This window comes from Taeniopygia guttata, chromosome Z (assembly GCF_048771995.1).
Source record: "Taeniopygia guttata chromosome Z, bTaeGut7.mat, whole genome shotgun sequence".
Lineage (NCBI taxonomy): Eukaryota > Metazoa > Chordata > Aves > Passeriformes > Estrildidae > Taeniopygia > Taeniopygia guttata.
Genome location: NC_133063.1, coordinates 39,500,094 through 39,514,846, shown reverse-complemented (window position 1 = coordinate 39,514,846; position 14,753 = coordinate 39,500,094). Strand labels below are relative to the sequence as shown.

Genomic DNA, 14,753 nt, shown 5'->3' with positions numbered 1-14,753 from the left:
TCTCTACAAGACCCGGAGAGGAGCTTGTGGCCAGGTGGGGATCAGCCTCTTCCCCGAACCTGCTAGAGACAGCAGAGAGAACCCATTCTCCAGCTGCGCCAGGGGAGGTTTAGAAGGGACGCCGGGCAGAGCGCGCGGTCGGAGGCCGGGCCGGCGGCGCAGGAAGGCGGCGGGGCCGTGCCGCCCGCGCTGTGGAAGGCCGGGCCGGCGGCGTAGGAAGGCGGCGGGGCCGTGCCGCCCGCGCTGTGGAAGGCCGGGCCGGCGGCGCAGGAAGGCGGCGGGGCCGTGCCGCCCGCGCTGTGGAAGGCCGGGCCGGGGTGCCCGGGGAGGCGGCGCTGCGGGCGCGGCCGGCAGGGGGCAGCGCGCGCCGCCCGCCGGCGCCGCCGGGACCGCCCCCGCCCGCCCCCGCCCGCCCCCGCCCGCCCCGCCGCCGCCCCGGGGCGGAAGCGCGAGCGGGCGAGCGGCGGCCGGCGCGGAGCGGAGCGGGCGGTCGGCGGGAATGGCGGACGGGGCGCGCTCGCTGCGCGGCGGCGGCAGCCCGGCCTCCAGCCCGGTGCTGGGCGGACGGGGGCGCGCCGCGGCGGGCGGCAGCAGCCCGCCGGGCCACACGTTCCGCAGGGTGACCCTGACCAAACCCACCTTCTGCCACTACTGCACCGACTTCATCTGGGGGCTGGCCGGCTACCAGTGCGAGGGTAAGGGGCTGCTGGGGCGGTGGCGGGCGCGGGGGACCTGCAGGGGACGCGTCCGGAGCGAGGTGCGGGGGGAGGAAAATTTGCCCAAACCTACTGCTGATAAAAAAACTCTGTTCATAATTAGTATCAACAAACTATAGTACTAACATCTAATTTTAAAATCTAGTGCAGAACCATAATGCTAAAGCGCAATATTGAAGTACAGTAATAAAAATAATGCATTCCATCACAAAAAGAATTGTCTAACGGTAGTAATCAAAATTCTAGTAATAGTGTAATAATAACAGTCGTAAATTGCAAAAACCAAGTCTGAAAACTACAGTAGTGCTGAAAAAAATTGTACTCCTATTTTAAATTACAAGACTAAATTCTAGTAATAATAATTTCTAACAAAAATAACGTAAAATCAGAGATGTGTTATTGCTCACTCCTGTGTGGTGACACCGGTGTGTGCTGTGATTCAGCAGTGCCCTAGCTTGTCCTGGGGTAGACACACCAAGCACCCCAGCAGCTCACAGTGGATCCATCTCAGGTGCACCCTTACTTGCTGAAATGCCTGATCCTATGGAGAATCTGAGACCTCTGTGGAGTTTGAACCTTTTAAATCTTGGCTGACACCAGGAAGGGGAGAAAGAATTGCTACGTTTCTTTGCTGGACTACGCGGAAGCTGAGGTTCTTGGAACAGATAAAAATTTTAACTAGTTCTGATGCAGCATAATCCAGTGGTGTCATAACAAAAATAGTGGATCTCGGTGTCCCTCTTTAAAGGAGAACAAACACACAACTACCAACAACAAAAAACCCAAACAAACCAGCACAAAACATTATGTCTTCATGAGCATATGCAGTCCAGCTGCTTGGGATGCAGCTCCCTGACTCCAAAGAGTCAGGTTGTACAGGAGCCTCTTTGTTTGGGTGGGTGTCAAACAAGGCTGTAGGTGTAGAACAATAGCCTGCAGTTCTTGAAATTACTCCTGCCTTTGACATTGTCAGGGGTAAAGAGAGTGCTGGATTAAGTTGAGTGGAAGTCATGTTCGTCATGTTCCTGTGTGATGCAAAGCAAGTCTTGCAAGGATGGTTTTATATTTGTTTAAAAGTTTTCTGAGAGAAATGTTGTTCTGTGTAGTGTAAGGTCATTGCTTATCCTAATAAGCAAAAAAGCCCCAAGCTCACATGCTAATTTCTTTCATTGTGAAAGTGCACAAGCCAGTCTTCTGTGGTCTCTTCTAACACTGACTTAAAAAATGGCAAATCTTTTGAGTCATGAAACTGGGCATTCAGGTGCCAATTTGTCATTTAAAGATCTGAGTAGTTTTGGTAATGCTAATAGATAATGCTAGGAAAACGTGAAATCTCACTTTTTTTTTTTTCATCTACTCACATATAACATACTTAAAGGTAGTATATTCCTGCAAGTTATATTTAGGACTTTTTCCTAGTTTTTCACTGCAGTTGGTGTTCTGGAACTGTTCTTCCCCTTTGGCTTTTCCTGTAGAATTTTGGATGAGCATCCTTAGTACCACTATCTAATGACCATGTGCTGATGGGGCACTTCCAAGCTGCATGGTTAAAATATCTCTTTTAAAACTACTCTGAAAACTCCACCCCAAACAAGTCATCTCTGTGAGCAGTAATACAAGACAGGGGAAATACTCTTAAGTTTTTGTTGGCTCCAACATTCTGTACTTAGAGGGCGTAGGAAAACCCTGTAATGGCACCTGGCACATCAGTGTCTCCACTTGGTGAAGAATAAGAACCGGAGTTTTTTTGTTTGCTTGGGGTTTTTTTTGTTTGTTTTTTGTCCTTTCAACCAGCAATACTTAGAGTCATGTTTGTCTTTCCAACAACTTGCTGCTAAACAACAAATCTCAAAACCACCTGATGGGTCATTTGCTCATGTGTCTGCTGTTGTCAAGTTCTAAGTTATTTAATGAATGCTAATACAATTTCTTAAACAGTATTTTAAGTAAATTCCATTTAATAGTTATCTCCTTGTCACGTTTACCTTGACTAATGCAGTTTGATCATTGCACCTTAGAAAGTGATAGAAGGAGTGCCATGCTGTTAAAACAAAAAAGTAACCCACCCAGCTATTAGAGAAGGTGATGTTTGCTCTAGACTTGAAAAAACATGGTAGATAATTGCTACCTCCTTTTTCTTCTCTGCAGAGAGTCTAGGTTTGCAGGTGTAATTGCAGCTGTCTTTGAACTCACTTTGATGAACCACCTACAGGCTTCAACATGAAGCCATCAAGGGGCCTTTTTCTAAGTGGATTTGCAGTGGTTGCTCTTCCAGATCTGTAGGTTCAGCTGTTCAGTCTCCTGATGCTGCTTGTGTAGACATTCCCTGAAGTTGGTTATTACCAAAACAGAAAACTTCTAATCTTTGAAGGGCATGCTCATGGTGTGACTACTCCAGTTATTGACAGGAAAGGAAAAAAAAAAGAAGAAAGAAACCAAAAAAGCCCACTTCTTATGTGTCATTAGTTTGAGTAGCTGTATGGCCTAAATCACCTGGATTTGTATTTTAATTGTGATTGAACTTTAGACCTTTGGAGAACGGCATAGTCTGTGTGTGAATGACAAGTTTGTGGGATTTTTCTGTAAACTTATCAACTACTCAGTAGACTGGCACGTGCCCATATGGCTTACATAGCTGTGTAGCAAAAGTACAAGAAAATCGAATGTATTCTCAAAACATTCTTATAGTGGAGGCCAAGATGGTCCTTAGGTTTTCTCTGGGAATTCTGAAAAGTACATGGAAGAGATGCTCTGATGCTCTCCATAAAAGGCACAGGGTCTTGCATCTTGATTGTTTGAAAGTAAGATACTGTTTCTTACTCCACTGAGGGGAGGAGTGGCGGAGGGGCCAGACCACTGTCACCAGCTCTTTGTATGGGGTTGAAGGTACTCCAGGGGAGAATTGCAGTTCTCTTGCTTAGATTGGCAAGATATTTTTACAAGTGAATTTTATAGGGAATGCAGTACTCTTCCTATGAGAAATAGGTGTCTAGTTGAGACTGAAGATGTCACTGTATTAAGCTTCTGTGCACATATTTATGTAATATCAGTCAACCAGGCTTGCATATGTGGTTTATTCACATGTCCTCCCCACCCTGAAAATCCGTTTTCTGTAAACCTTTTGTAGAGAACTGTTTTTCTTACCACTTTGCTATTTGTACCTGTGACTTCCTTTGATAATGTGTGTGACAGAATACGTGAAGCTTGAGTTGTAGCATGGAAAACTGCTCTCTTATATTGCTCTTGCTTTCCTAAGTATGGTCATTTCAGGTTTGAGTGGGCTTAAATTTCCTCAGGCTTGCCAAAGAAGAGGCAGTGTGAATTACTGAGGTCTTGTGCATGTGTGTATGCATCTTAAAAATACTAGATACATGAAGTCTATATAAGAAGTGTAAAGACAGCTCTTACTGGTAGTTCACAGAAGGACCAATTCATACACTAAAAGGTAGCTAGCAGATATTTTATACTGGAGTTTGGGATTAGTTTCAGCCACCAATAAATGCATTTCTTTTCATGGTGCTTTTATTTTACATAAAACAGTTCAAGGAAAAAAAAATGAGTTGGAGGAATTGTGGATCTGTACATTTTGGGGGTTACAAATATTTCCAGTTCCATAAAACTTCATAGTGTAAAGTCAGTTTGGTTTATTTTGGCCAAGGATAAAATGTAGGTGATTTAAGTAATAAGCAAATTTGATTCAAAATTTACAATTGTTTAACCATTTTAGGTTTTTTTATATCTATGTATTCCATGAGAATATTTATGGGAAGCTGCAGTCATGGACTTCTTGATAGCAGATAGGGCACCTTTCTTGATATGAAGGCTCTAAGTCAAATAATATTTTGGGGAAACAACACCTTTATTTTCTGTTTTTGTTTTCAGGGGAGGAGTTGAGATTTTGATGGGGAGGGGAAGGGATGAGTTATATTATTTTTTTAGGGTCCTAAGCAGACCATCCAAACTTATTCCAAGTTGTATAAAGCTTTATTTCTCCTAATCTGATTTTGATATTGGCTGACAACACCAGCTTTTCTAGAATAAAATGTAAACAGTGGATCTGAGTTATATTTATGCCATAAATCTCAGATTTGGCAGGACAGCCAGAAAGCTCTGTGATTTATATGGGCATGTCCCAGTTAAGGACAATCCATGTTGTTCCATGTTGATTTAGAAGAGCCTGGAGATGGTCAGACAACATTTGCAGCAGTATTCGGATGTATATTTTGGACAAATTTTGTGTGTAGTCTATTAGATTTAAAGGCTGTTCTAAGAAAATAGAGTCAGATAGGGAAGGTGTGTTAAAGCTGGGAGTGTGTTGAGATATGGAAGTAGTAGCAGGGAATAAGAGGACAAGGGGCAGTCTCCTTGGACTCTCATCCTTTCTAGTCAGTGGTTGAGACAGGCACGTGAAACATCCTTGACCCTACAGTTTTCATTCAGATCTGTTTTGAAGGAAGTAAGTGATATATGAGGTTCCTCCCAAGAGTCTTAATGCTTGCAGTTCAAAAAGAACATATTCTTCCTTCTTGTGATGGGCTTCACTTGCTTTGGTGCGTTACCACAATATAATTTTGCTTCTATCCTCCAATCAGTTTGTGTTTTCAAGACTTTGCTGCCTTTATTCTTCAGTGGTTTTCTTGCTGGTGGTGGGACTTTTCTGTGCAACAACAAGGTGTTTGGTGGTGAGATACTAGAGTGAATGTGATTTTACTGCATTTAAAACTTAGATGAAGCAAACAAAGACAGCCAAAAAAGGAAAAAAAAAAAACCCAAACCCACACACACACCCAAAACATTCCACAAAATAAAACCTTGCACAGAAACTTGGCTCAGTTCAGCTGATATACATGTTGAGAAAAATGTTTGGCGCATTGACTGACACATTAAAAATGCAATTTACTGGTCTGTATTTGAAGGAAAATCCATTTTATACTGAAGATAATTAATTCTTTTCTTTCCCCTGCCTCCTTCTGACTGTGCCTCAGAGGAAAATATCACTGTCACCATCAGTGATGGAGAGAAAAGGACAGGGTGCTTTGTGAGAATGTACACAGCTTTTGTAGCTGGAAGCTATAGTTTGTGTTGATAGCATTAGCTCAGATTTCAGTCCAGAAAACTCAATTAGGTAGTAAATAACTTACTGCAGAAAGTGCTAAAGCATGTAATACAATACCAAGTGTTGCACAGCACTTTCATATATCATCTGTGTTACTGCCTCAGACTGACTCGTTGCGCAGTGACAAAAGCGCTAAGGAAGGTGCTCATCAACCTGTCATGGTGTGAAGAGGCTGCAGCTGGTGCTCTGCAGGTTCTCTTTCTAGATGATCATTTATCACATATACCTTAGACATTATATGTTCAGGTGTTTTCTCAGCCGTCTTGGAGAGTAGTACCTTGGGCTCCTTTTAATCTTGCACAAAATTTTTCAGTCTTCTTCTGGTAAGTTTCCCACAGACCATAGTTCTTGCAGTCCTGTGCTAAGGGTCTAAAAATTGCTGTGCAGCAGGGACACTGCTATGTTCAATGGACATTAATTACTTGTAACTCAAGTTGGTACCTCCTACATTTACTTCCAGGGGGAATGGCATGCAATGTGCTTAGTTTTCATTCTCCTGTGTTCAGTTTGTAACAAATGTTTCTGTTTATTCCACCCACCAGCACCACTCATACCCAGAATTATAAATACAAGGATAATAAGTTTTGCCTTTTTTTTTTTTTTTTTCCCTTTTGGTGGGTTCTCTCTGGAGATGGTGCCTTTGCTGGTCTGTTCTCTCTGGTCTGTTTTTTGATTATATACTGTTTCTAACTTGTCCATAATATTGCTTTGCTTCTTAGAATCCATAGGAAGATGGATGTTCTCTTCCTGATTTTGGGGCACCCTTCTCAGGTGGCAGCTCTGAATTTTCATTGAACCACGCTGTACCTGGATGACCTTACGTTTTGGTTGTGTCACTTGTTTCTTCCAGAGATGTTTCTAACTCTGAATTTCATTAGCTCAAACTGACATCCGTCTGGGCTACTTGTTGATCAATTAGATCCATCCCGAGCTGGCTCTTGAAAGTACCTTTGGTGAAACTGCTTTTGCAACACTTACAGAAAACAGATGATTAAGTTACTTGAATATGTTTAATTTGACTCAGCTCCAGTGGGGAAAGAGTAAATTGTGTGTATAGTATATACCTTTTTCTAAATGGTTGAACAATACATGCAGATCATCTCCTGCTCTTTTTGCATTTCCCTCCCCTCCAGCCTTTTTATTTAATGGTAACTTTCAGTCTGGGGAAGCCTGTTAGGAAACACTCCCAAGCAGAGAGCGAAACCTAACCTGTGTATATCACAATGTGATAAGGAACATGTTGGAAGCACACTTCTTTTTTTTTTTCTTCTAAGTGTACTACCAGAATATTCTTCCTTATTGTTGCCTACTGTTGTCTCATTTGTGGAAGTTTGTTATTCAGTAGAGTACAGTCAACCCCACATTTCACTTCCTGTTCTTATTTAAGTATTTTTATTTGCTTGTCTCTAGAAAAATGTAGGTGGGGCTATATGCATATTCATACATATATATTCACATATATTTATATGAATTTGTTGTTTTCTTTCCTCTTTAAGATTGAATATTAGTGGTACGAGCTTACTTAGAAATATGTTTAGGATTAGTAATGCGATATACTGGTATCACTCACCTGCTTGGCTTCTTTTTAAATACTAGTGTGATGTAATTGTCATGGCACTTACTATTGTAAAAATAGTATTGTTTAAGATCTAGAACAACTAGCAGAATAAACAATGCTGTATTTGATCACAATTTAATCCATGTCTGAAGATTTTCCATACACAATACTCCTAGAGGCATTCTGAATATTTAGGTAAACAGATTTTCTTGTAATAGATTATTGAATTATTAAACAATTTGAACTTCAGGGGTTAAAATAGGAACATTGTGTTGTTCTGAAGGGTAGTATTAGGTTATGGTGGCTAGGAAATACGACATCTAATTTGAGTTCAAGAATGAATAGAAAAAAATCTCAGCCCCTCATTGCTTTGCTTTCTGTTTGGCAGCTTGTGTCACTTTTTGGTGTCTTGGTTTGTCATGCTATAATTCAGGAAATTAGTCTTTCCTTTCTGTGCAGTACTTTCTCTGCAGAATGTGAAAATAATAACTGCTACACCTTGTTAATTAGTGAATGTAAGAAATAATCCACTAACCAGTTTCTTAAGTGGTTCAAGCAAAAATACTTTCTCAGTGCTGAAACCATTATGTGGTTAGGGTCTTTGTCTGGAATCATCATAAATACAAGGAAATTGGTAAGATTCCCCTAAGCATGAAGATAGCATGTGGGAAGGCTTTGAACATAAAGTCATACATAAACTGATTGCATTTGAGACTGTGAATGCTCTATTTCAGAATAAAAAAGGCTTTTTGTGAGATGATTTTCTTCAGAATCTAGTTGGGATGGCAGAGTGTAAATCATCACACATACAAATTTGCATGGGAAATTGATTAGGACTAGTAGCAATCCTGGAATGTATCTGCTATGAAAAGAATCCTTTAGAATTAAAACAAATATGTGGGCTGAGCAACAACCTAGGAGACAACTGTTTTTTCATATTCAACCTCTTCTCAAAACAGTATTGATAGAGAGTACTGGAAAAGCTGATTTAAAAAATTTTGGATATTCACAAATATTCACATAATTTAAAACTCTCAAGACACTTTTGCAAGTTGTTGGCCAGATTTTGCGTGGATGCTGTTGGATGTCCCAGTGGCATAATACCGTGCTGGAGCAGTTGTGCCTGGCAGGTGTGCATGTGAGCTGTGAGCAGAGTGTCTGCCCTCACTGCTGACAGTTGTCTGTGGCAGTAAATAGCAGTCCTTCCAAAAAGGAGTCACAATCCCTTTGTCCTAGGAGGGGTTGAAAATGGTTTTCAATTGCAATTATGTTTGATCCTCTAACTCTCTGTCCAGATGCTGGGCAGACTTAATTCTATAAATTTCTGTTAATTTCTGAGTGAGAAACTGAACACATGATCCAAGATGAGGAGGGGCGAAAGAAGAGATATAACCTTAAACAAGAAGAACTTAAAAGATTCCTGTTTCAATTTCTGTGCAGAAATCAAGTTCAGACTTACACGCTCATATTTTGTCTTGTGAAGAAGTTGGCTAACAGCAGCTGGGACTTTTAGGCCTTGGTTGCCAAATCCTTTTTTAAAAAATAGGCTAAAGTAGAAGGTAAAAATACTATCATGTTAAAAATACTCTTCAAAACAGCCAAATATCATTGTGTTCATTTTGGTTTTGACCTCTGTTGTTTTGTTCCTATTATATTTCTTTCCAGAATAGTTCATGCTTGGCAAAAATGCATAAAGATTTCTTGATGTTATTGTATTTTTGGTTCAAGCACTTTTTCTTCAGATGAACCAAATAGATTATTTAAAAGTAAATCCGTAAGATAATGAAGATATATTACACTTTTTTGGTTTTGCTTTCTCACTTTTACTTTTGCTCAGTGTAACTTTTTTCTTAAAAATGCTGTCCTGGGAAACTTTAAGAACCTTTCAATGTGTGTGGATAATTCACGTGCATAAATTAATAGCTGATTATGCTACATAGTAAATTAAAATCAACTGCTACAAGAACTTTCTCTGTCTGATCAGTTGATAAGACCACACCAAACAACACTAAAATGGAGTTAATGCATGTGCCTTAATGTAATTTGGTCCCTCTTTGGGAAAGATTTATGGCTTTTTAGGGAGAGATTTTGAGTTTTAGTGTTTATGAACAGAGTTATTTTATTTTGGAAGTTCTGGTTTATTCTCCAGTGTAGAATTTGTACACTTGCAGTACAAATAGAATTTGTACTGCAGGCTTCTGATGTCCATATAAACACTCATTTTCTATGAATTTTGTATGAGCTTAGATATATGAAAGAGACTGTTGCTTTAAATCAGGAGAAAGATGACTTTCAATCTCATCAGTGACCCAAGCCTAAGTACTGGAACTAAAATCCTCACACTTTCTTTAAAAGAATTTTTCTAAAATACTTGAAGAATGAAATGAATAATCAGGATTAAAAAAAAAAGTCATGGAGATCAGCACTTTCAGTTTGCCTTTTGGAAATAGTACCTTGTGAGTGTTTTGTTTACCCAATTCACCACTGTGTGAATCATTTGCCTTTAGTTTCCTGACCATGTCAATAGCTTTGTAGTAACCACACTGGAGAAAATACTGAATGTACTTACCCAGTTGGCACTGGATTATGTTTCTTTGCTTTCTGCATGTGTCTAGGTCTGACTATTTTTCACTCAAATCCTATAATTTTATACACTTCTGAGTGTGATGCAACTTGGAAATGAAGCCCTACAGGAAGGACGAGTAAAGGTTGCCATGGCAGCTCTGGGTATCTTGGTTTCTTCCTTGTTTTGTGTTGCTAGGAAGTATTGAGATGCCTTAGATAATCCAGAGATTACCCAAATTCAAAGTGGAAGAAAAAATATTGTGGGTTTATGGAGATTAATTGTGGGACCTATGTTTTAAATGTATCCAGCTTTCCTTGAATAATTGTAACTGTGCTGTGGAGGTTTGTGGGTGCTACTGCAAACTAAGCTTAGCAGTGATTTTTCTTCTAGTATCTTCAGGACTTTTTTATTATATTTTTATGTTCTGTGTTCAGTTTTTAAAGGGCAGAAGAGGGATTGCAAACTTCCTCAGTTACATCACTGAGTGGAAAAGACTTGGCAGTGAATTGCTGCCTGGCTCTTCTTGGTCCGATCAAAATCTTACGTGTGTTTTGGAGGGAACTCATTGTTGCCCCCACTGCTAAGAGCACAGAGCTAACTCACTGAGTCCCTGTGTGCATGGGATACATGTGGGGTTTACTGTGTGTGTCACTGGTGATATGCCCTATAGGTGAAGAACTGGTGTTCATTGCCCTTTGTTCTGTAGCCTGTAATGTTGAGAATGTCTCCAAGTCTTTGGATACTGTGAGAGTGTCCAGGCAACTGTGTCCATATCACATTTTTCTGCCAAAATTCCGTCACAGCTTAGGAAGTCCTACTGTGCATTAAGTTCAGCTAAGATCCACCCTGTTTATTTAAGTGTAACTCAAATTCTTCTTTTTTGAAGTTGGAGATATGCTACTGTTATTTCCCTTTTATGTGTATGGAGGCATTTCTGCATAGGTATGTCTAATGTAGCAGAAGTGTTAACAGGACTGTTTTTTCATAGGAGACATCTGTGTTGTTATTGGGGAGGATGGCACTGACATGGCAGTATGTGGATTTATTTGTACTGTACTGGATAATGAGTGATGGTGGTGCAGGAGGCCACATGTGTGAGGGCTGGAACCAGTGTTTATTCGGGCTGCCTAGGCATGAAGTCATCAAGTCTAAGAGCAAGGTGCTGCAACTGGCTAGGGGCAATCCCAGACATAAGACTAGGAGAAGAAGTCATTTGGCAATAGCCTTGTGGTGAAGGACTTGAAGCTGTCATGGATGAAAAGCTGGACTTGAGCTGGCAATACCAGAACCAAGCACATCCTGGGCGTCATCCAAAGCAGTGTGGCCAGCAGGTCAGGGTAGGTGATTCTGTTCCTTTACTCTGCCCCTGTCTGACTCCACCTGGAACACCGCATCCAGCTTGGCATCCTCAGCACAAGAAAGACATGGACCTCTTAAAGTGTGTCCAGAGGAGGGTCATGAAGATAACTGGATGGAGTACCTCTGCAATAAAGACAGACTGAGAGCTGGGGTTGTTCAGCCTGGAGAAGAGAAGGCTTTCAGTAGCTGAAGAAGAGGTTATAAAAAGGAGGAAGGGGGACTTTTTATATGGCCAGATAGTGACAGGAAAAGAGACCATGATTTTAAACTGAAATAGAGCATCTTTAGATTAGATGTTAGGAAGAATTTCTTTGCCCAGAGACTGGAACAGGTAGCCCAGAGAATCTGTGAATGCCTCATTCCTGAAGATGTTCGAGGCCAGGTCGAATGGTATGCTGAGCAGCCTGGTGTGATGAATGGCAGGATGAATTGAAACTACATGATCTTCAAGGTCCCTTTCAGCACTAACGATTCTATGATGAAGTTTTTGTTGTGAGGATGCTTGCAGTAAATGTCAAATTGTTTCAGTGTATTTTCCTTTAAATTGAGGGCTGGATCAGTCTTCCTTGTAATTTTTGTTGTGCTGTCTGAATGCCGTAAGCTGTAGCTCTTTGTTTTGACTAGTAGCTGTAAGTCAGCTGGACAGTGCTGATAAACAATTGACAAAGTTTCTCTTTGTAAGGCATCATCCCGAAAAAAGTGGCTTGGTGAAGCTGCTGCAGACAACAGCTGCAGGGAGGTAAGCACTTATGACACTGGTGTGCATGCCCTGCAGTAGGTGATTCTGTGGTCCAGCTGGATCTTCCTTGTTCTTCTGGTTTTAACCATTTCATGTTTCTCTGCCCCTTCTGTCCAATTTAGTTTACACATGCTGCCGAGCTGGCCCATCTCTGCCAGCCACTGGGGTTTAGTTGATTGCATGGGCAGTCTGCAGCAAAAGACATAAGAGGCACCAGCTTAAGACAGAGCCAGGAGAAATTTCTGATTGCTGAAAGGTTTTCAAGAGTCTTTTAGTGGTATCTAATACTTGATTTTTTTACCACCTTGGCATCTTGCCGTGAGTTGTGTGTCGTTGGAGGACCTTCTTCTTTGTAGGTTGTTAGGATCTATAGCCTTTTGCTGCATGTGCAAGGAGTGTGATCTGAGGTTTTTCTGTCAGCCTTCAAACTGGCTTGACCCTTTCTAGCTGTGTAAAGGCTGCCATCTGGGAAAAAGCCACAACTGTGTTACATGGTCTTGCATCTGGCTTGCATCCTTTTGTCTGTACAAAAGAGCTGCTCGAGTGCTCAATTGTTTGGTTCAGAGACAATTTCTTTTTGGGCTCCTGCCTTCAGCATCCCCAAAGACTGCTGATAGCCCATATGACTGGGAGCATGCTGGGAGAAGAGTCACAGACAATGGTCTGTTGCTGTTATATTATTGGTGGCAAAATCTGTGGCCCTCCAGGCTCCCTGTGCAACATCACATTGTTAGTGGGAGGCCTCTTCCTCTGAAGGATCTCTTTTTTTGGAATTGTCAGGAGATGAGTTGCTGAACTTTCCCCTGATGTTGTAGCCCTCTTGGAGATTTTTTGTTTACCATCATTGGACCAGCCCCTTGTCCCACAGCAGTGTCCTATCTTTGGCTTAATCTTCAAGAAAAGAGAAGGTGTTAGTGCTTTCTAGGTGTGAATGCAAGTGTGAGACTAGTCATCTTACATCTATTTGAAGAAGAAAACATTCTTAATATTGGGGACCTGTTCGCTCCCACACAGTAACATTCTCAACTAAGTCAGGTTGCTCAAAGCCCTCTTCAACCTGACCTTGAATGTTCCCAGAGATGAGGCATCTGCCAGCTCTTTGGACAGCCTGTGCCAGTGTTTCAGCATCCCATCATACCAAATTTCTTCCTTACACCCAGTTCAAATCTACCCTCTTCTAGTTTAGAAGTATTACCTCTTGTATTGCAATGGGCCCTGCTGTCTTTCTTATATGCCCCATGTAAGTATTAAAAAGTGGCACTAAGAGTCTCCTTGGAGCCTTTACTTTCCAGACTGAACAATCTCAAGTCTCTCAGCCCCTCATGGGAGAGGTGTTCCAGCCATCTAATATTTTCTTTGGCCCTTCTTTAAGACCCATTCAAATATATCCATTATTTCCTGTGCTCAGGATTTCACAGCTGGATGCAGTGTTCCAGGCAGGGTCTCATGAGAGAAGAGTGAAAGTTAAGAATCACCTCCTTTCTCAGTTTTTTATCCACCAACATCCCCAAGTGCTTCTCAGCAGTGTTGCTCTCTTTTTGTTCTCATTTCAGTCTATATTCAGTTTGCCATACTGTACAGAGTCGAAAGAGAGTGGACTGCAGCATCTTAAGTGGAGTGGATAGACCCCCCTTCTGTGTATAGCCATAGGTGGTGTCTAGATTTTCTGATGGCTGTGGGCTTAGAAAAGCCTCTTGGTCGAATGGAGATGGCTGCTTTTGCTACTGTGATATAACTTCTCTGCGCAGTTTTCTCCTTGAAATGAGAAGCCTTGGTGGGACTGAACACACGGTGTAGGTGCCTTTGTCTCCAGCTCTTGGTACTCCGGCTTTTCCTGCTTAACAGGATCTCTAAGAAGCCTGCTCTGAGGTTTCAGGAGTCAGGAGGTGGGAGGATGGAGAAAGTTCTGCTTTGGCAGGTGAGGTTCCTTTAGTTAAGTTGTCAGTACTCATTTTACTACCAGGAGGATGGAGAAGCAAGATACCATTTTGAAGGCTTCAGGGATGAGAGAGTGAGAAGTGCTTATGTAGCCCAGGTGCTTTGTGAGGCTACTACAATTCAAGCAAATCTACTGTAACCAAATGATTGACAGTTCAAGTATATGACCAAGCTTATCTGTTTTCATAATAAGTAGCTTGTCTTATTTTCACTTGTCTTGTTACTTTATTTTCTACCAGCATATTTGAAATACAAATGAATAGGAATTCAGATGTACTGCCTTGAAATTATAGAGGTCAGATACTACAAAACCATTTCTTTGGAGTATCTGTAGCTATAAAGAGAAGGTGTTCACATGCAGATAATTCTGGGAATATAAAGTGCAAGGCAATTTACATTGTGTGGAGGCAAACTGCATTTTTATCAGACAGGGTATATAACAGTATGTCAATTTAAAACAGAAACACATATGACTGGTTAGTTGACAAAACCAGAGAATCCTGGAGAGAGAAGAGAGCTGTCAAATACAAGTGATCTATAAGGATACTCAGTAGGTATCTGGAAAACCTTAACAAGGTTTTAATTTCTTTTGGATTTTCTGAAGAAGAGTATTTACATTGTGGTGTCATTGAACTATAAGACAAGCAAAAGCCTGAAGTTTCTCACCACAGTGAGAAAGGAGGGTCTTTTTAATACTTGATTTCCTAAAGATTTCAGAGATTTTTCCATTCCTCTCTTACCATTGTTTGAAATGTTTTGGA

At 41.3% G+C, this 14,753-nt stretch overlaps 1 protein-coding gene across 1 annotated transcript in view; it reads left to right on the top strand.

Moving 5' to 3' along the window:
- The first annotated feature begins 427 nt into the window (after positions 1-427).
- Positions 428-14,753, top strand: part of DGKQ (diacylglycerol kinase theta) — an 87,630-nt gene continuing 73,304 nt past the window's right edge. The window contains exon 1 of the mRNA XM_032744075.3: positions 428-695. Coding sequence (XP_032599966.3) covers positions 500-695 — 196 coding nt within the window. The 5' untranslated portion in view covers positions 428-499. The remainder of the gene's footprint in view (positions 696-14,753) is intronic.